This window comes from Grus americana, chromosome 9 (genome assembly GCF_028858705.1).
Source record: "Grus americana isolate bGruAme1 chromosome 9, bGruAme1.mat, whole genome shotgun sequence".
Classification (NCBI taxonomy): Eukaryota; Metazoa; Chordata; class Aves; order Gruiformes; family Gruidae; genus Grus; species Grus americana.
Genome location: NC_072860.1, coordinates 2,942,422 through 2,967,032, shown reverse-complemented (window position 1 = coordinate 2,967,032; position 24,611 = coordinate 2,942,422). Strand labels below are relative to the sequence as shown.

General features: G+C 52.4%; 2 protein-coding genes across 6 annotated transcripts in view; one reads left to right on the top strand and one right to left on the bottom strand.

The window, feature by feature from the left end:
• NGEF (neuronal guanine nucleotide exchange factor) overlaps positions 1 to 13,248 on the top strand; it is a 52,661-nt gene extending 39,413 nt beyond the window's left edge. For all 4 annotated transcript variants that reach the window (XM_054835782.1, XM_054835784.1, XM_054835785.1 and 1 more), the window contains 8 exons: positions 693 to 822; positions 1,591 to 1,665; positions 3,613 to 3,702; positions 5,376 to 5,539; positions 6,604 to 6,759; positions 9,263 to 9,342; positions 9,761 to 9,865; positions 10,516 to 13,248. In XM_054835782.1, coding sequence (XP_054691757.1) covers positions 693 to 822; positions 1,591 to 1,665; positions 3,613 to 3,702; positions 5,376 to 5,539; positions 6,604 to 6,759; positions 9,263 to 9,342; positions 9,761 to 9,865; positions 10,516 to 10,688 — 973 coding nt within the window. In that variant the 3' untranslated portion in view covers positions 10,689 to 13,248. The remainder of the gene's footprint in view (positions 1 to 692; positions 823 to 1,590; positions 1,666 to 3,612; positions 3,703 to 5,375; positions 5,540 to 6,603; positions 6,760 to 9,262; positions 9,343 to 9,760; positions 9,866 to 10,515) is intronic.
• Positions 13,249 to 13,751: 503 nt separating this feature from the next.
• On the bottom strand, positions 13,752 to 23,503 carry SNORC (secondary ossification center associated regulator of chondrocyte maturation). Of its 2 annotated transcripts, none has more exons than XM_054835791.1 (3): positions 22,943 to 23,503; positions 14,640 to 14,825; positions 13,752 to 13,890 (listed from the first exon to the last, which is right to left on the bottom strand). In XM_054835791.1, the coding sequence occupies exons 1-3, from the start codon at positions 23,013 to 23,015 to the stop codon at positions 13,781 to 13,783; spliced, it is 369 nt and encodes a 122-aa protein (XP_054691766.1). In that variant the 5' UTR covers positions 23,016 to 23,503; the 3' UTR covers positions 13,752 to 13,780. The 2 variants fall into 2 exon arrangements, with proteins under 2 accessions (XP_054691766.1, XP_054691767.1); XM_054835792.1 differs by having other exon boundaries at positions 14,640 to 14,822.
• Between the last annotated feature and the right edge of the window lie 1,108 nt (positions 23,504 to 24,611).

Below are 24,611 nucleotides of genomic sequence, written 5' to 3'. Positions count from 1 at the left end.
ATCCCTTCACATCCATGCTGTTTTGCTAGCCAGGACGCCAGCAGTGGAAGTCTTCCTCAGGGCCCCGCCGTTGCCAGGAAGCGTTTTCTTTGACTATGGCAGCCAGGGCTTGTGAGGCTGCTCTGTGCAGCTGTGTCCATGGCCCAGCAATGCCCTCATCTGCTGCAGCCACCATCAGGGAAAGCCTGGGCACGACCCGTGCCCTTCTCAGGCGAGATAATGATTTCCATCCTCTGGCCAAGCAGCCAGGAGTAGCCAAGCTTGAGCTGTTTTGTGGCTTGTCTTGTTCTTACGGCTGTGTGAATTTCACCTTGTCACAGAGTTCCAACTGTGTAAAAATATATAATTATGCCTCTGACTCATCTACTTGGACACACACCCCATTCACACACACCTACGCACGCAGCGTATGCTGCTGAGCTAGATGTGCTAACACATGTGAACACTACCATGGCTTGTACATTAAAAGTCTATTTTTTCCCTCCCCCAACACTATAAATAGTTCTAGATTTAAACTAAAATACACCTGGAAGCATTCAGTCCCCTCCTCCCCTCTTCTCTCTTGTTGGGAGAGGCCAGGCAGATGCTGTCTCTGGGACTAAGCTGCTTTTGGGCCACCGGTCATATACCAGAGTCTCAGACAGGGTAGCACTCAAAGCCCTCACCTTCTCTCTGTCTCTCTCCTCTCTCAGCCAGGAGAAGCCAGCTTTCCGGGAACTGATCTCACAGCTGGAGCTGGATCCCAAGTGCAAAGGCCTGTCCTTTTCTTCCTTCCTAATTCTGCCGTTTCAAAGGATCACTCGGCTCAAACTGCTGGTGCAGGTAGAGTTTGGCTCTTCTCTGTCTCCCACAGGTCTTCTGGATCACTCCTGAAATTTCCCTTTGTGAATGAGGCTTAGGTACAGCCACGATCAACCCTAGAGCTGCATGAAGCCTTTACACGGAGTTAGACGCTCTCAACACCTATGGAAAAAAAGATTTCAGTCACTCAGACACCACCCCCAAATTAGTGTTGAATTTGCCAGATAGCTTTTACTGAGCAAAAGAGTTGAGGAGGAACTTTGTTGAGCTGCTAGAAGGGGTAGCAACAGTCCATTAACCCACCTGCCTGATGGTTAGGATGCTGATGCACAGTGCGGAACAGCTGCAGTACATGGAAATGTTCCATGTATAATACCCTACATCATGGTGGCTTGCACCAGACCCTCACCCGTCTTCCTCCTGTGCTTTGCCAGCTTGTCTAAACGCTGCTGGAGGACATGCTTCTAGGGATGAGGACACAGCTCAGTCCCAAATGGTCTTATCCCACTGGGATTACCAATAACGCTGTCTGTTAGTGCCAGCTCTAGCTATTTTTATTTATTCATTTATCTTTATAAAATAAGAGTCTGCTTGCTATATTTCTTTTAGATATAAGGTCAGATAGGAACAGGTTTTAATGAGAAAGAGGAACTAAGAGATGAGAGTCTCTGTACTCTGTCACCTATCCTGTAATTAGGCTGATGGCCAGAAATAACTCGGAGGCTAGCAAAGACCTCTCGATGCTGTCAGGTTGGGATCACAGTTAACACAACCTTTCCTCCCCTGCAGAATATTTTGAAGAAAGTGGAAGAGAAGTCTGACAGGGAAACCACTGCCCTGGACGCACATAAAGAACTGGAAACAGTAAGTTTGAATAAGCTAACTGAAGGCCATTAAGATTAAACCATTGTGCTGATTTTTCCCCTGGAAAAAAAAAAAAAAAGATGTAAAAACTACATTTGCTCCTGGAGCTGTCGCTTTGAATCCTGTCACTATGTTTCAAGAGTAACTTTTTTTTCTGAAGTCTTCCTTGCTCTCAAAGATGGACAAATGTAGCAGCACTTAGATGACAGTGATGAGGAATCCCTTGCTACCAACAGATGTGTATGTTTCCACTGTAGGAAAGGGCAGAGAATGTTTTCCCTTGGGGTCTTCAAGAACACAAATTGTTTTTGCAGATACCTGAAGGTGATGGATCCCACTGAGAGATGTAATTAGCTGCAACAGGCGGCAGAGTACAACTGTGTCAGGTTTCCTCCAATACAGCACACTTCTTCCTCTGACTTAGAATAACAGTTTCTTAATGAAGTACTCAAGCCTGCTTTTAGCCCTCTTCCCTGAAGCTGGTAGGTAGGTGTGGTGTTCAGCTGTGCAAGTTATTGCTGTGTACAAAAATCCAGGAAGGCATTGGGATGTTTTCCATCTGGGCTGTTCCTGACACGGTCAGACAGGGCAATCCCACCTCCAGGCTACATATCTGAATGGTCTGGGACAGAGTGTTTTGAACCCTTCTCCATCAGAAGCTTGGAACATCCCTTGAATCCTGCAGTTCAGTATAAGCATCTGAAGTTAAAAAACTGTGCTAGAACGTCAGCCTGAGGATACGGTTGCAGCTTCTGACTGAAATACTGGAACAAAATGGGCTCTTGGATTTGCCCTGAACTAGTCAATCGAAGCGTATGCTTTGGAGATCACTAGGGATGAAGACAAAGACCTTAGCAATGAAGAATGTTCTGCATTAGTTAGTATTTGCAGAATCCCTCATGCTGTACCTGTTAGCCAGTTGTTTTTCCATTGGTCAAAAGCCTGAGGAAGTCTGTTCCTGTAGTATGCAGATGACTACAACTGCTGATGGAAAAATGCTCTTTTTGTATTCAGATGTCAGTGACTCACATGATCAATTTCCTAACTGTCTTTGCATGGTTACTTATCTGCAAGCATTTAAATTTAGATGCCTAATGTCCAGCTGGGTACAGGCATCACAACAGAGATCATCTGGTGCTTATTTTCTCTGTAGGTATCCTATTTCAGAGGTAAGAGCTGATAATGGCTTCAATTACTGATATTCTGGTGGATTTTGAGTAAGCAGAAACAAAGCATAAAGTGGAGCTTGTTCTCCAACGTAATTTTTCTACCTAGCCAGTTCTCAAGAGAGTTGCTCCTTATGAAACAGGCAGTGGCATCTAGGTTAAGGTCTCAGTAATAGGGTAGTGCCTGCACGTTGGTTGTGGTTTTTCAGTTAAAAGTTTGTGCTCAGAACACAGCTGGGCTGTGTATGATGAATGTCTTTTTCCCTGGGATATTTCATAGCCTTGGCATCTGGTGCTACTTGGCAGAACCACAGCATTTGCATCTTTGAAATGAAGATCTTTGGCTTTGTTCTCTTCTTGAAGATGGTACTGCGCATGTACCTCATTTCAAGTGTTGGGGACAAGGAAGATGAGATACATGGTGTGTCAGGATGTGGAAAATGAGCTGTTCCCTTTGCTGTGCAACCAGGAGTATTGCTTCATACCGTCTGGTTCAGTAACTGAATGCAGCCATCTAACATGTTCTCTGATAGTCAACTTCCAGCTATAATATCTTCTGGGTGTTTGGGATTTTTTGGTGGTTTTTTGGTTGGTTTTTAGGGGGTTTTGGTGGGGTTTTTTCCCCCCTTCTCTCTTTCATGCAAATACAGTGCTGATAGAAGAGCTTGGCTTGGTCAATTCCTGGGCACTTACCCTGTCACCGTCAGGCCTTTCTGTGCTGACCATCATCGCTTACCTGCTTAAGGCCAGTGGAGGCAAATCTTTATTTTCTTTTTCCCAGGTGGTGAAAGCATGTAATGAAGGTGTCAGGAAGATGAGCCGAACAGAGCAGATGATCAGCATCCAGAAGAAATTGGAATTCAAGATCAAGGTATGAGCATAGGCTGGTAAGCCTTTGCAGACAGCGAACCAACAGCATCCAGGTGTTGTGCGCACATACGTGGCAGTAGTAACCTAGTTGTGCTCCTTTTAGTGAGTGTTCATTGGTGGCCTGGTCCACGCCGTCCCCCTCCAAAGCCTTTGAAAGGGATGCTGCTGCTGCAGGCACTGCATCCGTGCGTGTGGTCTCTGTGCACACATGCTGCTGAGGGCAGGGGCAGCGCTGAGGCCAGTGTGTTGTGCGTGTACACAGATGTGACATGCTGGCATCGAACTGCCCGTGCGCAGTGGGTGGCTCCTGCTCCAGCATTCAGTTCTGGCTCTTCCCTCTCACCTTTCTTCAAAATGCAGGTCAGCTTTCAGCTATTATTTTACATTACAAATGACATTAAAGGAAGATGAAAGCTACAAAGCAAAACACTTTAAAGCTGTAAAATACCAAAATGAAGACTGTCCCATCATTTTAATTCATCCCTGTGTTTATGCATTGTGCACAGTCTCTAATTACCTGCTGATGATCTATTTTGACTCTACTCAGGGAACGACTGAATCAATATTTAGGGGTGTCTGACCAGATCTCATTTAATATATGCCATGAAACTCCAGTGCTGAGTATAAAGTTGCCAGTTCTTTTTTTGAGTGCTATGGAGATGCGTCTCAGATCTGTCTGCTTCACAAACATTAAGGAGCATATTTAGTTTCTCAGCAACCTTTTTACGTACCTGAACAACTGAAGCAAAAAAATTTGAGACCATTTATTTAGAAAGTCACACTGGGCACCCAAGAACTTGATTTTTCCAGAGCAGTTTACTAGTGTGTCAGGGCTAGACCACAGTCCAGAGGATAGCACTAGCTACAAGGCTGCCTTCATCTCTTGTAAAGGTGAGGCTGTAGTGACAGGCAGGAGCTGGTTCATCCCTGGAGCAGGTCTGCCTTGGGCACTGGCACACGCAGGGCTCCGCTTGTGAAAAGAGTGCAAGAGTGTGGAAAGAAAGACTGTGCCACTGTACGTGTGACGAACACAGGGAGGGAGCGAAGGTGGAAGGAGTAGCGGTTACCCAGATATTTTCCAATATTTCAGTCATTTCTCTGGAAGCGTAGTGTTCCTATAAGATGTGCTTTGTTGGGCTTCTTGTTTTCAGCACGACGCGTGGTAAAACTCGAGCAGAAGTGCTGTTGTGGCTGTGAGAACAGTATCTCCTCCTGGCTGGGACAGGCCCAACCAGTGAGAACCTGTTTACCCTGGGTTTTTTTGTAGCTGAAAATCCAAATACATGTTTTTGAAAGTCAATTTCCCTGGCCAGAAAGGCTCAGCCCAGGTGATGAGCCATGGGATCTCCCCGGGACAGATCAGGCTGTGCAGGGCATAGCCTGGTGTTTAAATCCAGCACGTGGTACTCCAGCATCATCATCCTCAAGTGTTTGTTTGTTCTCGGGCCCCTGCTGCATCCCTGTCTGAGCTCTGTTACACCGTGCCAGGCTGCGGTGTGGATGGCAGAGCACAGTGCCCTCTGTGCAGCTCTGCTTCATCCTCTGCAGTGCACGTTGTGGTGATGGGAGCTCACCACCCTTCCTTTTGCATCTCTTGTTGCTTCTAATGTCTTGACTGCGTAAGCCCATGGGTTTTTGCTGCTCTCCTAATCTTTGTCTTCTCCTCACTTCTAGTCTGTGCCCATCATCTCTCACTCCCGCTGGCTGCTGAAGCAAGGGGAACTGCAGCAAATGAATGGTCCAAAGACATCACGAACGCTTCGCACCAAGAAACTCTTCAGAGAAATCTACTTGTTCCTTTTCAATGATCTGCTGGTAATTTGCCGGCAAATTCCTGGGTGAGTGCAAAGTTCAGGTAGTACGTGGGGCACTTCATTAGTCCTATTTGCCCCTGGGTTTATCCAAGCTGTGATGCTGTTCCCCGTCCTGTCCTCTAGGCACAGGAAGGGCGTTCTGGCCTGACCGTACACCTCCCTCTAAAGGCAAGGTGACTGCCTTTGAGTGCAGTTGACTCATCGTGGGTGGCACAGCTGTCTCCAGCTGAAAATTTATGGCAAACAAGACTTGAACAGATTCCAGGCCAGGTCTCCCAGCAGGGTAAACGAGCATGTATCCACCAGTTTCTGTAGAGTGGCAGTGAGCTACATCAACTGGTGGGCTGACCCGGGAGGCCTGTCTTCCTGTCAAGAAGTGATTTTTTTTTGACTCATCACTGCCTGAAAAAACAGCTCAGACTTAGTCATTTAAACTTCTAAGAAATCAGGCTAGAAAATCTGAGCAGCAGGGAGGGGTATAAATTTAGGCCTGAGGCCAGCAGTTATATTTGACATAGCGTAACCTGCCTCAGGAGGAGGAGAATGTCATCATGCTTAGGACTATGTCTTGTGCAACTAGATGCTAGTGAAATACAGCAGCACAAACAGACGGGTCCTAGAGAACAGCGTGTTCTTTGTAGCATTAACTAGACTCACCAGTAGAGAGCATCTCGCTAGTCCAACGTTTCTAATAAACATGTCGCCGCAGTGTCTGTATGCCTGGAAATATTTTGCTTCTGCGGCAGCTTGTATCCAGAAAACACAGAGGCATTTTACAAATAGGAATGAATTAAGCCTCACAGTCCCCTCTGAGGGAGCACCGTCTGTGTTTTGTACGTGGGGAGCTCAGACAGCGCAAGCAACTTGTTCCAGGCCATGCAGGATGCCTAAGGCAGAGCAAGGAGAGGGTCTCTTGCTTTGCAGTGGTTTTTCATAGCCACACACTCATCCCCTCCCATAGCAGGGCATCTTTTATCCTCCTGCCACGCAGAGGCTCCTGGTCTGTGTCCCCTGTACAGTTCTGGGTGGCTGAAGCCAAAATCTGCTGGGATAACTGCAGTTTTTCCTGATCCTCTAACTTCTCCCAGGGACAAGTACCAAGTGTTTGACTCGGCTCCCCGGGGGCTTCTTCGGGTAGAGGAGTTAGAAGACCAGGGGCAGAGTTTGGCCAACGTCTTTATCTTGAGACTGCTGGAGAACGCAGATGACCGGGAGGCCAGCTACATGCTGAAGGCATCGTCCCAGTGAGTACAACAGTCACCCTGCCAGCGCTCGGCAGCGCTCTCTCCCTACACCCATGCCTGGGCAGCACCCTGCCTGCACGGGGGCCAGCTCTCCGGGCTTACCAGGGTCAGGCAGGCAGAGGTCCCGCTGCTGCAGCTGGTCTGGCCCTACAAACCTCTCTGCCCAGCATCGCTCTCCCGAGGCCGCCTTCGGTCTCTCCTGCTGAAAGGCACTAGTGAACTAGGCAGGTTTCTCTCCTGTACGGTGTATATGTAACATCGGGGTGGAGGATGGACTTTGCATTCTGGAACAGAGAGGTCAGAAATCAGCCCCGGGGCCTGATTTACAGCCCACAGCTTATTCAGAAAGTAAAAGCAAGTAGGATACGCACTGTGCACACTCCAGCAGCCCAGCTGCCATGCTTGCTGACCAGCTCCATGAAGCAAAGTGGCTCCTGCTTGTAGAGAAAGCTAGAGAAGAGACTTCTTCCTCAGCGCCTTCCACCGCTGATGCCAATCTTGCACAGCCCTTCTGCTGCTCAGGGCCTCCTTGTCTCCCTGGATACAGGTTTTTTTGGCTCACTGATTTTTCACTTCAAACTCCAACAAGCTCAAACTGGGCAAATGATTCAGCTGTGCTAACACAGACCTGATTGTTTTGGAGCTCAGGGCATGAATTTCTCACTGACCCAAGCTTTACCAGGCCCACGTTTTCCAGGCACAATGTCCGTGCTACTACAGATATATGCATCCCACCAGTTAAACAGCTACGAGAGATGATGCGCACCCCCGGCTTGATGTTACTTTGCTGTCAGTAGGCCAGCGTTCGACATCCATATCCCTTAACTGACACCAGCCCCTCCTGGGACCACATCCTGCTGCACCCCTAGGGGCTGCACCTTGACCCCCCCAGTACAGCGCAGCACCAGCATCAGGAAGATTAGCCCCCAGCACACCAACTGCACTTTCTCACCAGACACGTGACTGCAGCTTTGCCATACTGAAAATAGAGATGTCAGTCATGTTATGCAGGGCAAACGCACTGTTGACGTCTGTGAGACTTAGCTGTGCAGAAAATGATAAACCAGGCCAGGGTTTGCCTCAGCTCAGGGGAGGCAATTACAGTTCTGTGCTTCTGCATCCTGTCCCATCTTCTAGATGGCCACGGTGACTACGTGATCCAGCACGCAGCTTGCCAACAGGTCTTGTGCACTGAAACGTGAGGTAGCAACTGCTGAAGGCTGCCATTCCAGAGCTGCAGGGATGATTGGGGCAGTACGGGGCACAAACTGGAAAACTGAAGAGTAAGAAGAGATAAGTGGGTGTCAAACAGAGACTGCTGCATCTGTTCCACAGCTCTTGCAGCGTTGCCCGGCTCTGAACCCATATAGCAATCGTGACCGGTTTAGTGGCAGCTTGCAGCTCATGCCCTGGGTGGGCTCTGCCAGGATCTAGCAGTACATTTGGACACAGCTGGGTGCAGGGGCAGGACCGGAGTGCAGGTGGGACCCTCGCAGGCTGAGAGGACCTGGGGGCTGTGGGCAGGATCCAAAGAGCCCTGCAAAGGAGCTGTGTGCAAGGCTAGCCTGCAGATTGGGCCACAAGCACAGCAACACCCTTGGTTTGATCTCTACGTGCCAACCTTTCAGTCCACAGGGCTCTCATCCTGCACATCTTCATGGCGTGAGGAGCTGAGCTTGACCTGTGGCTGCAGGTGTTTTCACTGGTCCTTAGCATCATGCTTCAGCCCTGAAGCACAAGGTATTCCCAGCCCTGCAGATCAGCCTGCCAGCACTTGTCCTTCATGTCTTCCTTTTAGGCCTCTGTCCTCCCAGAAGACACTCCGGTGGCTTTAGATGTGTGTCAAGTTCAGGCTTTAAAACTGCCATCTGACATGGTAGAAAGTTCTGGCTCCCTCAGGGCCGGGAGCACAGCTGCTTCTCCAGGCAGGAGCTGGAGCCTGTGAAGATGAACTGCCCCATTTCTATGCGGGGCTGAGGGAAGCCTCAAGGGAGCACCAGGCCTGGGGCTTCTCCAGCACCTGCGAAACCTTCACCCTCCTGCTGCAGGCCCAGGTTTTGTGTAACAGCGTGGCTGGATCTGGCAACGTGTTCACACGGGTCTCTTGTCTCATCTGCTGCCAAGTGAGTGGTACCCTTGGTATGCCGCAGCGTTCATCTGCAAGTGAATTCATCAGCTCTGCCCTTTAAATGTTCCTGCACAGCAGCTGCAGGAATAAATGGTTCCTCTAACTGCTTTTCTCCAGGAAAAAAATGCTCCTATTGACTGAGGCTTGCTGCACGCCTGTGTGGCAGCTCCCAGGGTACTGTGGCATGCATGACATCCCAACCAGTGTGTGTGAGAGGGAAGCTCAGCATCACCAGTGAGTCTGGGGTGGGGCGGGCGGGCAGGCAGGAGAGTGCTGTGAGAGGAGGAATGAGGAGCCCAGGGCTGGCTGGGCAGGAGAGCTGGGATCCTTATAGCTGTCTCATGCTCATGGCCTTGGTTTGTCTCCCCTATTCAGGAGTGAAATGAAGCGCTGGATGATTTCACTGGCCCCGAACCGGAGAACCAAATTCGTTTCATTTACATCCAGACTTGTTGGTAAGAGTCACAGCATGGGAGCTCTTCATCCCTACCCCGGGACACGTTACTCCACACTGATCTCAGTCCAACCCCAGGCCTGAGTCCTCTGCCAAAACTGAGCCCTCTCCCTGGGCTCCCCTTACGTTTCCACCACCACTACCCACTTGTCCCTGGGCCCTGACCTTGCTCCCCTCCAACCTGCACCAGCACTCTCCCTCCCACCCAAGCTGCTTGTGGGTGGCACTGGGTGACATGCACCTGGCTCCCGTCCCCACAGAGATGCTCCCCCTGGTCCCTGTGACATCATCCATGGGGTTTCTTACCAGATCAGAGGGACCATTCGCAGAGCTCACAGTGCTACACCCACCCAAGCCGTGCTGCGCTGCAGCAGGCTCCAGCCCAGCCCAGCCCTCACTCTCTCCCTGTTCCCTGGCAGACTGCCCGCAGATCCAGTGTGTCCACCCGTATGTGGCCCAGCAGCCAGACGAGCTGTCCTTAGAGCTGGCTGATGTCCTCAACATCCTGGACAAGACAGACGACGGTATGGGGGACGGGATGGGGCTGGGCGTCGCTATGGAAGGGTGTGCTTTGCTCTAGGCAGGTGGCTGCCGAGCAAACAGGAGAGACCCTCTGGTCAGGGAGGGACCCTGGCATCAGCATCACAGCCAAGGGAGCTCACAGCAGGAGGGAGCTACTGCCTCCTCCTAACACTCAGCAAATCCAGGCTGCCCTGAGCTGTGGCAGTGCTGGCACAGCCACCCTGGCACCAGCTATGGGCTGTGGCAGGGCTGGGACAGCCACCCCAGATGGAACCCAGAGCTGTTCTTACCTTGACGGTGCTTCGCAGCTACCTGGTCCTGATCTCTGGGGCACACTTGTAGCTGGCGGACTTGGTCACGTTTGGTCTCTGCTGGGGACCATTTCTGTGGCATCAGGGGTAGTGGAGGGTACTCGGTGGCAGCAGTGCTGGCTTTCTGCTGGCTTTTCTCGAGCTAGTTGTCCCAACACAGCGCTGCTCAGGTGAGTGGGCCTCCTTGGCTAGACTTACAAACTGGGTCTGCTCCAGCACAGGCCTTTGAGCAGCTGCCAGAAAGTACTGCCAGCTCTATAGGCTCTTTCCAGCACAACCGTCCCAGCGCAGGAGCAAGGGCTAGTCCTTCCCCATTTATACCTGTCTCTGTCTCTGCTCAGGCTGGATATTTGGGGAGCGTCTTCACGACCAGGAGAGGGGCTGGTTCCCCAGTTCTATGGGGGAGGAGATCCTGAACCCCAAAATCCGAGCCCAGAACTTGAAGGAGTGTTTCCGGGTGCACAAGTCGGATGACAGTCAGCGGAGGAAACTGGGCAGCAGAAACCGCCAATGACCACTGGTGTCCCCGAGCATCTGGAGTGCTTCTGGGAGAGGGGCAGAGGACAGAGGCTGCCAGCTGGGAGGATGTGGCGGTGGTGCTGTAGGCCATGGTGCAGGACCTGGTGTGCCAGACCGGGCACACGCACCCCTGAACAAACAGAATGTAGCTCCTGGGCTCCCTGCCACTCTTCCCGTGGCACTGATCCTTCCCTGGAGATCAGTGCTTCGAACTGGCTAAAATAACCCCTTTCCAGGTGTTCTGTAAAGCCCTAAAGAGCACGAGCCAAATGGACACAGCCCGAAGGCCGCTGGGTGCTGGCCAGCTGACCCCCATTCCCTGCACACATGCTGGCTTGGTCTGGGTCAGGCTGCTTGGGAAAGGCACGTGGCCACAAACGTAACTAAGCAATTAATGTCACCCAGTTTGAGCACTTACAGCTCATTGCTGCCTGGCGAGTTTGGGGACCTCCTAAAACCATTTCAGTTTCTACCCCTGTAAGATGCAGAGGAGCTGTCTCGTTGACTCTCATGCGCCCTGTTGGCACAAGGCTGGGACAAACCCCAGGAACTCCACCTCCCCCGTCCTGCTTCCAGGATCTTCCCCCGATCTGCTTCCAGTCAAAGGCTCCGAAATGCTCCATACCCCACCCCACTCCACCAGCAGCCCAACCTCACCAGCCCTGACCCATGTCCCTGCCTGCCTGTTGGCCTCAAAGCCGTGGCTCACCCCCCCTCTTCCACAGCCAGCATCCCTCCGCAGGGCCGCTGCAGAAGTCTGGCACCACAGCCTTTCCCGGTTGATGTGGCACTCTCGGTCTCCGCTACTCGCTGCTGCTAAGGCACAGAGCAGGACGGCTGTGCCAGCCCGTGCACCACCACATACCACAGGAGCACCAGCAGACCCAAGCTGCCACGCAACAGGCGAGTGACATTACCCCAGGAGCTGTTGTCCCGTGATCGCTGCCTGCATGCTTGTAACCCGCACCACCCAGCTGCGCGCACAGCCTCCCTGTACAGGCTCACCTCTGTGTATATATGCAAATCCTCCGTCGCCAGCAGAGACGGATCATCACTCCTTCCAGCTGTGGCACTGAGCATCGCATGAAGCCCAGGGCACAGCGCAGAGACCGGTCAGGGGACAGACCCACGTCTACTGCCTGTTGTTCAACTGCCTTGCTCTGAACAGTCCCACACGTGGCCACAGCCGAGGGCTTCTTAGCCACAGGCTGTTCCTGAGCTGCGGCCAGTATCCATCAGGGAAACCAATTATTTGGTATCTTTCCGTAACACTGCAAAGAAGAGTCGTCCAGGCACTGTGGCCTGCATTGCTATATGCTCTGGTGGTGCCACAGTTGTGCTGGAAAGGGGGATGGAGAGCAGCTGCCTGCTGACAGAACGACGCACCGGCCACTCGCACAGGGCAGAGGAGCACAGCCACACCGGTGACAGCATGGGGAGGAAGCAGGACACCAGAGAGCCATGGGAGGGGGGCTCTGCAGCGCCGTGCTGGAGCTGCTCTGTGGGCCACCCAGGGCTGAGGGAGGGCTGGGGCTGTCTGTACTGTCACCTCAGCCATGGTACAGCCGGCCCAGAGTCAGCCCTGCGCTGGGTGGGGGGGACATGCTGCAGCCAGCCCCCAGGACCAAACTGGTGGGAGCCACAGCAGTGAAGGGAGAGCGAAGGTGTTCCCCCTCTCCGGCCCAGCTTAATGCCACCATGTTAGCACATGGCAACAGCCAGCAGGGCTGTGCTTGCCCTGGCCACCTGTAGCACCCCAGGGCAGGGCCCCTGGGCAGCTCGCACCAGCCAGAGGCTCCTGGCCACCTGCCAGTGCCCACCCAGAGCTGGGGGCCAGGAAGGGACCACAGCCCCCAGGCTGGTGCATCAGGCTCATTTAATGGGGACACCCCAAGTCAGGCCCCCCTCCCCAGTCACCCCAAAGTCAGCTTTGAGTACAAGTAAACCTCCAGCTCAGGGCCCAGACCTTGCAGCAGCCACAAATTCTCTAATGCAAAGCCCAGAGGAGCTCCAGCTCTAGGAAGTCCTTAAAATTACCTGAGAAATCGCCACATCCCAGATCCTCCAGCTTTGCAGCCTGGCACTACAGCCCCACACCCCTGCCTGGGACATTTCTCATAGCACACAAATGCTCCCTTCCCCATCAGAAACAGCTGTTTCACTAGTGGAGGGTCTGACCCAGGTTCCCCTCTGCACTTCTCCAGGGCAGAGGGGCTCAGGGCTGCCACGCACTGTCCCACGACCCACCGGCAAGCCCTGGGACTCGCTCTGGCCCCTCTTGCTCTGTTGTGACTTTTTAGGACTCCAAACCCTAGGCACAGGCTGTGCCGTTTTCAGGCACCAAGTGGCATCCAGTGTTACTTCCTCAGACCCAGCCCTGCACGCCTCCGTTTCAGTGGTCTCAAGTGTTGTACAGGGCCAGGCCTGGGGCCTGCAAGCACGGGCAGGAGCCCCCCCAGCCTCCGCCGGGCTGCCTCAGCAAACTGAGGGGAACTTCTCGTTGTCTCGTTTTTCCGTGTGATGAAATATAGCTGAGCGAGCCAGCGCCAAACCAACACGTGTGTGTTGTCTTCCTCCCCCCGACACCGACCGCTTGCCTCCTCCCCCGTTCCCTCTAGTGCGACTAGTGGGGGGCAGCTGGCCCAAACACAGGGGGTGGAAGTGGGGCTGAACATGAACATGGGATGGGGTGACACCAGGGAAGTATCGGGGTGGTTTACACCAACTGAACAACCCTTCCCAAGGAAAGCTGTGTGAGGTGATGCCCAGCACCATGACCACCACCCAGGCTTAGACCAAGAGAGCTGCTGCCAGCTCAAAACCACTCGCTGCTGCAGGTCCCTCCCAACTACGAGGGTGTCGCTGCCTGCTGTGGTTGAGCCCGCCAGGTCTGCATTCAACCAGGAGATCTGCTAAGAGCAAAGAGCACTTTGTGGCGCAGCTTTGCTGCCCAGCGCAGAGGCTGGAGCGCCCTTTGCTGCATCCGTGGCAGCATTTGTCCCCAAGGGGTCCCAGGCAGATGGGGAGCAGGAGCATCTGAGGGCAGGAGACGGGCTGGTTGTATTACAGAAAAATCTTTTATTGAGTTCAGGAGGCCGAGAACTTCCTCAGCGTGATGACGACCAAGGCGACAAGCACAGACGTGCCCAGGAGGGAGGCGATGACAATGGCACCGATAGCTCCGGGCCCCAGCGAGCCTGCAGGGACAGAGAAGGTGGCGTGAGGTCAGAGCCGGTGGGTTCCAGATGGGGAGGGCTGCGGTGATCACCCCCCAACACATCCCCAGCCATCGGGCCATACTCCTGCCCCAGAGCTCCCCGCCCTGGCCACGGTGGTCCTGTTCCCATGTCCCCACACAGCCGTGGTGTGGTCCTGTGCCCCAGCAGCATCGAGCCCTCGGGCAGGGGGCTGGAGCCAGCCACTGCCTGCTTAGCCAGCTCCCAGTGACAAGGACAGCTGCCACAAAGCGGGTCTTTGGCACTCAGCTTTCCTGCTAACACCCGCACAGAGAGAGTTGCTTTGCTTGTTGCAGAACTGCATCAACAGCAGGCGTTTGCTGTAGTTCAGGAGCCAGGGAAGGTGTTCACGCCCCCCATTTAAAGAGCTTTAGGCACGCTCTGGCCCTGGAGAGCCCTGCCTCTGCTCAGGGCACTTTTTGCAGGTGCCTGCTGTGGCAGGTCAGACCTGTGGCAGGAAGAAAAGCCTCGGCAGCTGCTCTGGGGCTGGCAAGCACTTCGCAGTGGAGGCTTTTTGGCAGGGAAGCTTCCCTGAGCAGGCAATACATGCACTCTTCCCCTCCACCAGCAGTGTGGCTGGGGACAGGCCACCTCTGGTGACTCAAACACCTCCTGGGAGGTGACAGGCCCATAAAGAGTAAATCCACAGCAAGGACGTCCTGCGCCACTGCAGGCGCGACCCGCAGGCAGCCCATTGCGCAGCCACGTACCGTCCCCGGCGTCCAGCCGGTGCAGGTGGGTGGTGTCCTCGGGCTCCAGCTCGGAGGTGTACGGGGGGAAGGCGGTGGCGTCTGAAAGCCGGGCTGTGGTGGTGGCAGCGTCGAAGGGGCCGGCTCCAGAGGGCAGCTCGGGGGGCTCGTTCCAGAGGGTGGGGACTGGGCCCTGCGGGTACTCTGCTGGGAAACAAGCACCCACGGTCACTCACGGGCATGGGTGGCCCTGGCCAGGCTGTTGGTGACAGCAGCAGCTCAGGAGAGACGCAGCTCGGCAGGTTCCTGGGCTCCAGGTGCCTACAGAGTGTCCTGGGGTGGATGGAGGGTGACCTGAGGGCTGAGAAACCCTCCTCCAGGAGGGCACCACCTCCGCAGAACATCAACACCCAGAGCAGCCACAGGCAACGCCTATGCCTTGGGCTTTTGCGACAGCCTGGCGGACACACAGCGCGCATGGACTACAGGGAGCTCCCCAGAACCGCGCGACCTCTGCTCGTGCACAAACAGGCCCAGCGTGAACATCCACAGCCAGTTTGCTCGCGAATGCCCATGGGACTGGGCTGGGAGGGGCTGTCACATTCTTGCAACAGGCAGAGGCCACCTGCACTGGCCAAATTCACAGCATCTGAGGGCCTTTCTGTCCTGCACCACCGGCCTACGCAGCATAGGATGCCGGCGGCGCTGGCAGGACACGGCTCCCCCAGATAGGAGCCCCAGAGCCTCGACTTCCCTCTGCCCCACCTCCACATCATGCGCAAAGATGAAAGGCAGGCCTGGGCTCTGTTTGATGTTACCATTCACCTCCTGTTATTTCTTCCCGCTGTGGGGTCAGGGACCAAACCAGAGCCCTCCCTGTCTGTGTGTGGCTGAGCCGAGCGCTCCCTGTCAATGCCCGGCTTGTTCAGGTGGGCCCCGATGGGAGCGGGAGACATTCCACAGCTCCCTGCCGAAACCACTGGGAATGTTGCACTGGGATGAGGAAGAAAAAAAAAAAAAAAGGAGGGGAACAAAATGAACAGCATCCAGCACCTGAACTCACGTGACGGTTATTGGGGCTGGGAAAGAGAGCATCAGAGGAGCCAGAGCAAACAGCCTCAGCTCCCTGGAGCAAGGCGCAGAGGTATCCTCACGCACCCCAGCTCTGGCACGGTGTCTCTTGGTGTACCAGGGGCACTCAAAGACTTGTCCCAGGCTGTCCCTGGCCCAGAAGGAGAGGTGGTAGCAGCACATCTTGGCAGTGCCAGCCCCACCTTGAAGTACCTGGAACCCTCCTTGCCTCCCGGGGGCAGCCAGTACTTTGTGGGAGAAGAGCGGGCTGAAGAATCGGTGGTAACGGGCTCCACCACATTTTGTTCTCGTGTAGGAGCCCTGCATCAAAATGAACAGGACCACCAACACCGAAACGCTCCCCTTTGCTGCCTGTACAAACTCACTGACAGGACTTACCGCAGGGCCCACATCAAAGGGTAGCTCCCACCGTCCCCAGAGCTATTTGAGGCTGCCTGCAGACTCGGGAACACAACTGGGTTCTAGACTACTTTTGAAAAGTCCTTTCTACAGCCATAAAAGCTACAGGATTTTCAGCGAGTCAGCTACCAGGTTTTAACACTGGCCCAACAAGCAATGACAGAAATAAGCCCCCAGTTTGAGGCCTGTGCCAGTGAAGCCAGGCAGTGACACCAGCACGCTCAGGCTGGCTGACCCACCCTAGGGAGAAGGTGGCATCTTGGGTCCCCGGTACGAGCGCACAAGAGGTTTGTGCTCCACGAGGGCTCCCCAGAAACACCCAAACCCTTTGTGGGTCCCTTCCCAACCTGTCCTGCAAAACCAACCAGCAGAGATGGAGACCCCTATCCCATCCAGAGGCTCCTCCAGAAAGTGCCATTTCCAGTGGACCTCTCTCCTATAAATCCTGCGGTTTAGCTACCAGAGGAGAGATCAGGAGGAAATACAGAATTTAGTGGGTAAATGTAGTTAAAACAACAGGGAGAGGAACCAAGCAGAGCTGGGGCTACTTAATTAGCAATGGTGGCATTAGGAACCTGTTGGTTTAGGCACAGACCAAACGTACGTAATGCTTTTGAAGCCCCGGTTCCAGGCTGCTGTGGCAAGTGGAGGAACTCCAGACAGAAGAGCTACACTCCAGCTACAGCCTTCCTGTGTCAGCACCACCAGGGCCAGCACCAACACTGCAGCCGCTCCCACCTGGCAAGAGAACACCACGCCAGGAGGACGTCATTGTTGCTTTTCCCAAGAATGTTTTTCTCTCCAAAGCCAAAAGAGCAGGGTGTACCCCTTGCCTCTGAGCGGGGGAAAGGCGGTAGCTCAGATGAGCTACAACTGATTCAGGCACCGTCCAGGGAGCCTGTAGGACCTGGACAGGGTCTTTCCAATTCCCTGTTCTCAAAGGGGTGAGGAGGGAGTGCTTCCCCTTCAAACCTGAGCACAAAGGCTGTCCTAACCAGAGCCACAGGTCCAAGAAAGTCTCTCCTGTCCCCATTGCACCTCATTCCTGAAAAATTTATTGCAGCTCTTTTTAAGCAGGGTACAGAGTTTATTTTTGATAGCCAAGTAAAGAGGAAACAGTCTAATTTGTTTATGATCTTGGTGATTTTTAAGACCTGGATAGAGTCCTGGATGGCTTCTGGATATGTATTTTGTTAATCCCCCTCATCTGATTAAAACATGCTTTCAGTTCACCCTCACAGAAAGGGCAGAGTGTGCTAAACATGAGGTTTTTTTGTCCCGAGTTCTTGTGGTTTTACCTTAACGGCACTTCAACCAAGGGAAACACAACTCCTTTCAGTCAGGTTAGTGCCTCACTAACAGGAGTTGTCAGTTCAGAAGCAGCAGCAGGGTCGTGCACACGCATAAAGTGAAATACCTGTGTCTTAACATCATCAAGAGCCAGGGCTTACTGCTGGGTTCCTCTTCGGTTCCTGCTCCTCGATGCTGCTAGAGCAGACGCCAAGAGCCCTGCAGCAGGCACACGGGGTGGGGGAACACAAAGCCAAAGGCAAACACTGTCCCCAGCGAAAGCTGCCAGCCGGCAGGTCCCTCCAAACTGCTGCACCTGGAGAGCGCCTGTTTGTAACCAGCACTTTTCTTTCCAAGATTCGCCTTTGATTTTCCCTCCTAAACTAACAGCTCGTGTCCTCACATGCCTCTGTTCCTGCTCGTTTGAGAAGCCCAACCGTCCATCCCAAGTATCGCCGCACATCCAGCACGTTTAACAACCAGAGGAATCATGCCTGCTCCCCCCGCAGCACCCCGGCAGTCCCAGCGAGCGTCAGCCAGAGCAGCAGATCTCTAACCGAGCAGCATTAAATGCCACACTCCCGCTTCAGTCCTCTGGTAAAAGCAACAAAGGCGAGGGGGAAGGCCAGAGCTTGTGTTAGGTGCCAAAACCCAACACGCACACACTATTAATAAGGTCTCAGATGTCTCCAAACGAGACACGAGGGCCTCTTGGATACACTCTGACCAGAGAGGCTCCAAGTACAGGCATGGGACCTGATTCAGGAGGTTCTCTGCTCTGCTGCGGACATTGTGTGTGACCACTGCAAGTCCCTCTCCCTCCTGGACTCAGTTTCTCCTTGCAGGAGCAGGAGACCAGGACTGTACAATCTAGAAGAGAAGCACCCGAGCAGCCAGGCCTGCCCGCCGGGTTACTGCCATCCTGACAGTGATGAGGAGGACGCGGTCGGTGTGCCTGAACAAATGCCTCCGAGTGACAGCTCCAGACCCGACGGCAGCTTTTCACAGAGAAAGGACAAGTCACACGGGACCTCCGCAGCCTTGGGGCAGGGCACAGCATTTTTCACTTGTGCAAAACACTCAAATGCATTGCAATCTCAAGTGAGGGAGTGTAATTGAGGGTTGAAAATCAAGTATCAAAGGCAAGGTAGTGCATGGTTTTCCCGTTCACCCAAGAACTTTGTAAAAATAAAGAACTACCAAGAAACACACTCAAAACACATCATCCATCACAAGTCCAAAAAGGACTTTTGCAACAGGCCAGGTGGAGGATGGCACCTCTTCCTTCCCACATGTTGACACTACAAATTGCCTTATTTCAGGGAAATAGCTATGCTGCATTGTGTATTCTCCCTCTCTCCAGCACAGGTTAGTTACAACTGAGGCCAGGAAAAGGGAAGAAAGATATCAGAGTTACTACACAATACAGAAATACACCCCAAGTTTTCTGGATGATGCAGGGATCCACCAGGACTTCAGTGAGATCTAGAAGGGATGACGCCAAAGGCAACTTGACAAAACCACTATTTCCACACTCAGCGCAAAGGAGGCGGGGTGAGCTGCCAGCACAGCGACACGAGAGCCCTTACACCAGACACCTATGGCTGAAAGACTAGAAAGGTCTCCACAAGTGATAGGTCTTGAGAAGGATGATCAAATCTGAAGAATCCTTCAAGATACCCCCAAACAACCAGAACCTCCCCACAGGCAGACTCTGCAACACCTCAAGGCAGGAAGGTGTGACCACCTAACATCTTCATCCCTGGAGATCAGCCACCAGTGACCAATACACTTCCTCACACAAGCGGGTTTCAGCATCTCATCATCCTCACAGCCTGTCAAATAGGAGATGAAAATAAGGCTTTCCTCCTCCATCGGGTAACAAGTTTATGCCTGTAGTAACAGCAATGAGTGCCTCAATAGGACACAGATGCTCACTGGTCCTGGGGCACCAGCTGTAACCTGAGCATTGCACAGTTTCTTCAGTCACAACAGTTCACAGGTCAACTCGATGGCATCCAACTCTGCTGCTCACATCCTTTTCAGAACCTGGGGGCTTTTCTTCCTTTCATTCCACAAGTTTGTGTCTCTTCACATTACATTCGTTACAAGGAGGGGGAAAAGGTCAAGGTCACCTGCTGCTTTCTGGAGTACGCTCTCCACCCCCAACACAGCAACCTTAGTCGGGAGCTGACACTATGTCAGTAATTTATAAGGAGTGTTGGTGCAGAACAAGGTTGAGTAATGGTCTACAAAAAGACTTGCTCTAAGTCTGGGCAGACTTGTTGGAACAACCACATCTTAAGAAATTTGCCTGACAAAACCTACTTACTACTTCTCACATTCTAGTACTTGAACTTTAAAAACTTCCTCATAATCTTTTATTCTCCTGCTGTTGAAGATGAAGGCACACGAGTTGCTACAGAAAGATGTCCTGCGACAAGGTCTTCTGTACGTTCTCCTTTAGCACATCGCCTGCTCTGCTGCTTCTTCCCCCCCATATGCATTCTGATGTGCTACTGCAGCATAATGTATTTCCACATTAGCTCAAAACAAGGAAATTCGTAAGTCCACATCAGAGTTTCGATAGTAAACATACAGAGGATTCAGAAGTCAAGGTCTTGCAAAGGTTTTTTACTAACTTCCACTTCACTTCGAGCTCTGAACCCATTATATGGGTTGAAACTGGTTTTGCCAATAGGAAAAACATAAAAATCGACTCTTCACAATCCTCCTGTGCTCTAGGCCTAAGTGCCACTTGGGTTTGGAGAAGGTGGAAAAAAGGATTTGGTTGTGCATGAAGTCCTTGAACTGGCTCTGTTTCCTGCTGCACTAAGATGAGGTGGACAAGGTTCCCCATTTCTGACAAATGAGATATTGGAAAGAGCTCGGTACTTTGGAGGAGAAATTCACACTTTGTCCAGTCACAGAGCCGTGACCACACCATCCAGGAAACCAGACTGGCTGGGCAAGAAGCCAGATCAGGGTACACGACCCACTGGCACCCCAAAAGTGCTCAGACTGCTACCCCCAGATGGGAACCTCAACTGCCAGTGAGATCCTTCATGTCTCACTGAATTCCTGAGCACTTACCCGAGGGTTTTGGTACTGGGTAGCTCTGAATCACTGCTGAGATAAAATTAAATCCAACGAGGAAGGGAAGACTCATTCTAGACCTTGGGTCTGCATGGCTGGCATCACCCACAGCCCTGTCCGAGGCAGACTCAGCTCCTGCCCACCCTGGAGGGCTTTGCTACGGAAAGTACAAGCTGCTGAGATGGGAAGGCAGGGGCTGGGTGAACTCTGAGGCCAGCAACGGGCTGTCCAGCCGCAGGTAGCCACAGCGGGCGCAGGGCCAGGGCAGGGATGAAAAGAGGCCTTCATAGGGAGCACAAAGGGCAGCCTGTGATGTGCGAGAGCCGGGAGCTCAAGTGTGGAGCGGCGCAGAGCGCTGCGGTCCTGATGAATGTTAAATAAACTTGTTTACAGAAAGGCAGGGCCGCATGTGTATGCGCGGAGCCCAAAGGGCTGTCTGTGCGCCCTTCCCTTCTTTGTCTGCACAAGGCAGGAAATTTCCTTTTCTAATGGGGTGAAAAGCAGAAAAAAATTCCACTGTGCACTAAAAGCCCCTGTACTGGAGGGAGGTACGTCTCCACTCCTAATGCAGCAGAAAATCACTCCACTCCGGGGATGGCATACCGTACAGGCTGGTTCCCCGATGCCTGGCTTTGAGGTGGCAGAGAAGAACAAACTTCTCAGAGGCCTCAAGCCTCTAAAATGTGACAGAGAAAGCTTAGAGCCTCTCCTGTGCCCCAGTATCCAAATGCTGCATTCATCAGTACAAAGCTCCTCAAGAGCTACTGGCCTTGCTGCGCGAGCGTGACTCGCCCGGTAAAGGAATAGAGTGAACTGGGGGCATTTCACAGGAGCAAAGTGACACAGGGAGGCAGCGACAGGTACAAACCATAGCTGCAACGCTGAGCCAAGAGCAAGTACACGGGAAAGTCGGCAAGGCAGGGGGACAGAGCAAATATACACCGAATATTGGAAACTTAAAATAGCGTAGGAGAAATTCTAGCTCAGAGGGGAAGCAGATCAAGTTTTCACTGAAAATGAATCAATTTCTGCAGAGTGAAATACTGTTAACAGTTAAGAAAAGACCTTACCTGGTTTTGGGGAAGAGCACTGCCACTGCTTCTGGGAGCATGAGCAAGCTACAAACTGAAATTGTGCTTAAGTGATTAACGTTCCACTATACAAGAACCAAAACCCAGGGTCTGAGAAGGACAACATCCACTTTTTAGTGCTCATTTCTTAATTACTTTAAAGGTTTCCCAGCAAGGTGTCCAACAAGGGGAGGATCTGTTGAGGAAATACCAGCTACAGTAATTCTGTTTGTGGCACCTGCAGATGTTCCAGCTAGGTGCAGCAATAAATTCTCCTACCCGTATGAAAGCTCTGTTAAAAAGAAATAATTTCATCTGCTAGAAGACTGGCCAGGATCTCCCTGCTAAGCAAGATGGTTAGAACAAACTGGGAGGGAACTGCAATCCAGCCTTGCTCCAGGTCTTGGAAGGCAGGACAAGAATTTAGGAAAACAACCGCTGTGCTCTTGCCTGTTATCTTGGCCTGAGCCATCCCCTCGCAGCCTCGCCTGCACTAAAGAAAGCAGCTTTTCCGTAGGAGTTCCCCCATATACTTGGAGTCGGTCCGGAAGCTGGTTTTTCCCTCATTTGTAAACCTCATCTCAGACCAGGCAGCCTTTGAGGCTGACTGTGCCCTCGGTTCCCCTCAGCCCATGTAGCTGTGCTGAAAGCAGGCGCAGGTAAGGCTGAAATTACTAACCACCTCCTGAAAAAACAGGGCCTGACAGAACAGATGTCTCACACAAACTTTTCCCATCACATCGCTGAACTTGAGTCGCAGCCACGTACCCTTCCCAGCGCTGCCGCCTGCCTCAGTACGCCCAGCTCTCGACTGGAACGCAAACAGTTCAGCTGCACCTCTCAGCTTTTGACTGAGCTAAACGTCTTCATAGACACTTCCATATTTCTACGTACAGCAGCTGTGGTGAAGTGTTCTGCTACAGCAGCAAGCATCGAAGGAACCCACAATTTGCACACATGCTTTAGCCAGAGAAAAATGTTTCTTTTCTCGATTGTAACTTCTTCCTACCATTAAAAGCTGACAGATAACCTGTCCCATCAGCTGCTGAGAGCGCCCCAACTACTGCTGACTGATCTGTCTACTGATCTGCTGTCACTAATGCTCACGGAAGCGCTACTGCTGCTCAGCTTAGAAGTTAAAGGATTTTCTCCGTTTTCCCCCCCCAACATAAACCTGGTCTCAGAGTGGAAAATATATCCTTACTCACCATCAGCCACCGATTCCAAAGCTAGTTTCCATTACTTGATTATAATTCAATAAATACTCATGAATGTTTTCAGGGAGGAGGAGGTATGCAAGAAGAGGAGGTTAGCGAAGGCAAGTTAGTAAAAGATCTCCCACGCTTTTGGGCTTTAAATGCAAACAAAGCTCCTTACCTGCCAGCACAGCAGGGACCAGGATGCTGCACAGTGTTAGCAGGACCAGGCGAAGGACTCTGTGGTAGGGCATGGCTTCCCTCAGGAAAAGCGTCGGCAGGAATTCTCAAAACTCTTCAAAGTACGAAACAACTTGGAAATGTCACTGGTATAATAAAAACTTTGTCCAGTCAGGTTAAAAAAAAAAAATTTCCTTCACAACAGCAAGTGGACAGAGAGTGCAAAGCCCAGCAGAGACTCTCTCTCTGACTTCTCGAGCACACCTCCTCCCGAAGGCAGCTCCACCCTCTCAGATTTGTGCCTAAAACCCCATAGGCAGCCGAGCCGTTAGGCATCCGTCACCCTGCCAGGCCAGCGCACACACCAGCAGTTGTTGGCGAGCCCTTCCCAGAGGACGCGGGGATGCTCCTGGAATGCCTTCCCTCCGGCCGGCCGGCCCGCGCCACGGGAAATAACACAGGAGCCATTGGGGCAGCTAACCCCGAAACCGAGCAGACCGCTCGAGGGCTTTGCTCTCTCCTTGGCGTGCAGGGCGGTGACGGTGGTCTTTCCAGGGTGGGCACAGCGAAGAACAAGGGCCTCAATCTTTTGAGGCTAAAATGCTCTGAAACGGAGCCAGAGCAGCTCCGTGGCATCCTTGTTTTCTGGGTGCAATACTTACAGAGGTGGACTAGGAGCCGTGGGTGGTCTCTGCTGGCAGTGCTGCCTGTTAAAATCTGGTAAGTCTTGCAGGAGAGTCACCTTTGCCAGGCAAGACCGGCATCCTCCTCGGATTTGAACTGCACAGACACTACCTCTTCCTGCCACTCTGTCCCTCCCCTCCACCTGGGCTCGTGTAAAGTTCACAGCAGAGAGAAACTGAGGTTTGTTTCAAATCACATTTGCAGACAGACTCGAGAAAGGATAAAGTGTATATAAAAAGGGGAACGCTCCAGCTTATTGTCAGGGGACAGAAGAATTTCATTAGGACTTTTTTTTAAGTTGATACAAGGATAAAATACTTCATGGTCTCCATTCAGAAAAAGATGTGATAAAGTGCATAAACGTCCCCAATGCTAGTTCTTTATGGTCTGAACATATGACACAAGTAGTTTTCTCTTAAATTTCAGATTCAGATTTTTCTGGTGAAGATCTCTTTGCTTTTCGGCCTTCCCTGACAGGCAGCCAGATTCAGTTCAGGTGTCCTTTTACATCATTCTGCTTGATGCAACTCCTTGCGGAAGCGCCTGGCTGCGAGGGGAAGTGGGAAAGCCAGAGAGGCCTGAGCAGTGTCCCTGCAGCAAAGCGAGGAGTTAGAAGTTACCTGGTGAAATGTGCTCGAAAGAAACCTCAGACATCTCTAGCATCAAATTCAGTATCATCCTTCAAACTCAAAGCCCCGTTAGCTTTCCAGGTTCACATTCTGTCTGAAAAGGAGCTGGAAGTGCATCAGTATAAATCCAGCAGCAGATACAAAGCCGCAGTGCCTATTTTTTCCCATCCCCACTGATCCAAACGACCTTCGCTACAGAAACAGGCCCTGTCTGTCACAGAAGGTGACAGGGCAATCACCTGAGCACACAATCTGAACATGCCAGCGTCTTACCTTTGTACTAAATACAGAAGCCAGAATATTAAAATAGTAAGAACAAGATCTTCGCTGTGGATCCATTATCTACAAACTCTCAGA

What these genes read in the sequence shown, in the direction of transcription:
- SNORC (XM_054835791.1), bottom strand. Translation starts at nt 23,015, where the DNA reads ATGCCCTACCACAGAGTCCTTCGCCTGGTCCTGCTAACACTGTGCAGC. An exon ending in GGTCCCTGCTGTGCTGGCAG is followed by an intron (nt 14,826 to 22,942) that starts GTAAGGAGCTTT and finishes CTTGTTTCCCAG; the next exon opens with CAGAGTACCCGCAGGGCCCA. An exon ending in CCGGCTGGACGCCGGGGACG is followed by an intron (nt 13,891 to 14,639) that starts GTACGTGGCTGC and finishes CTGTCCCTGCAG; the next exon opens with GCTCGCTGGGGCCCGGAGCT.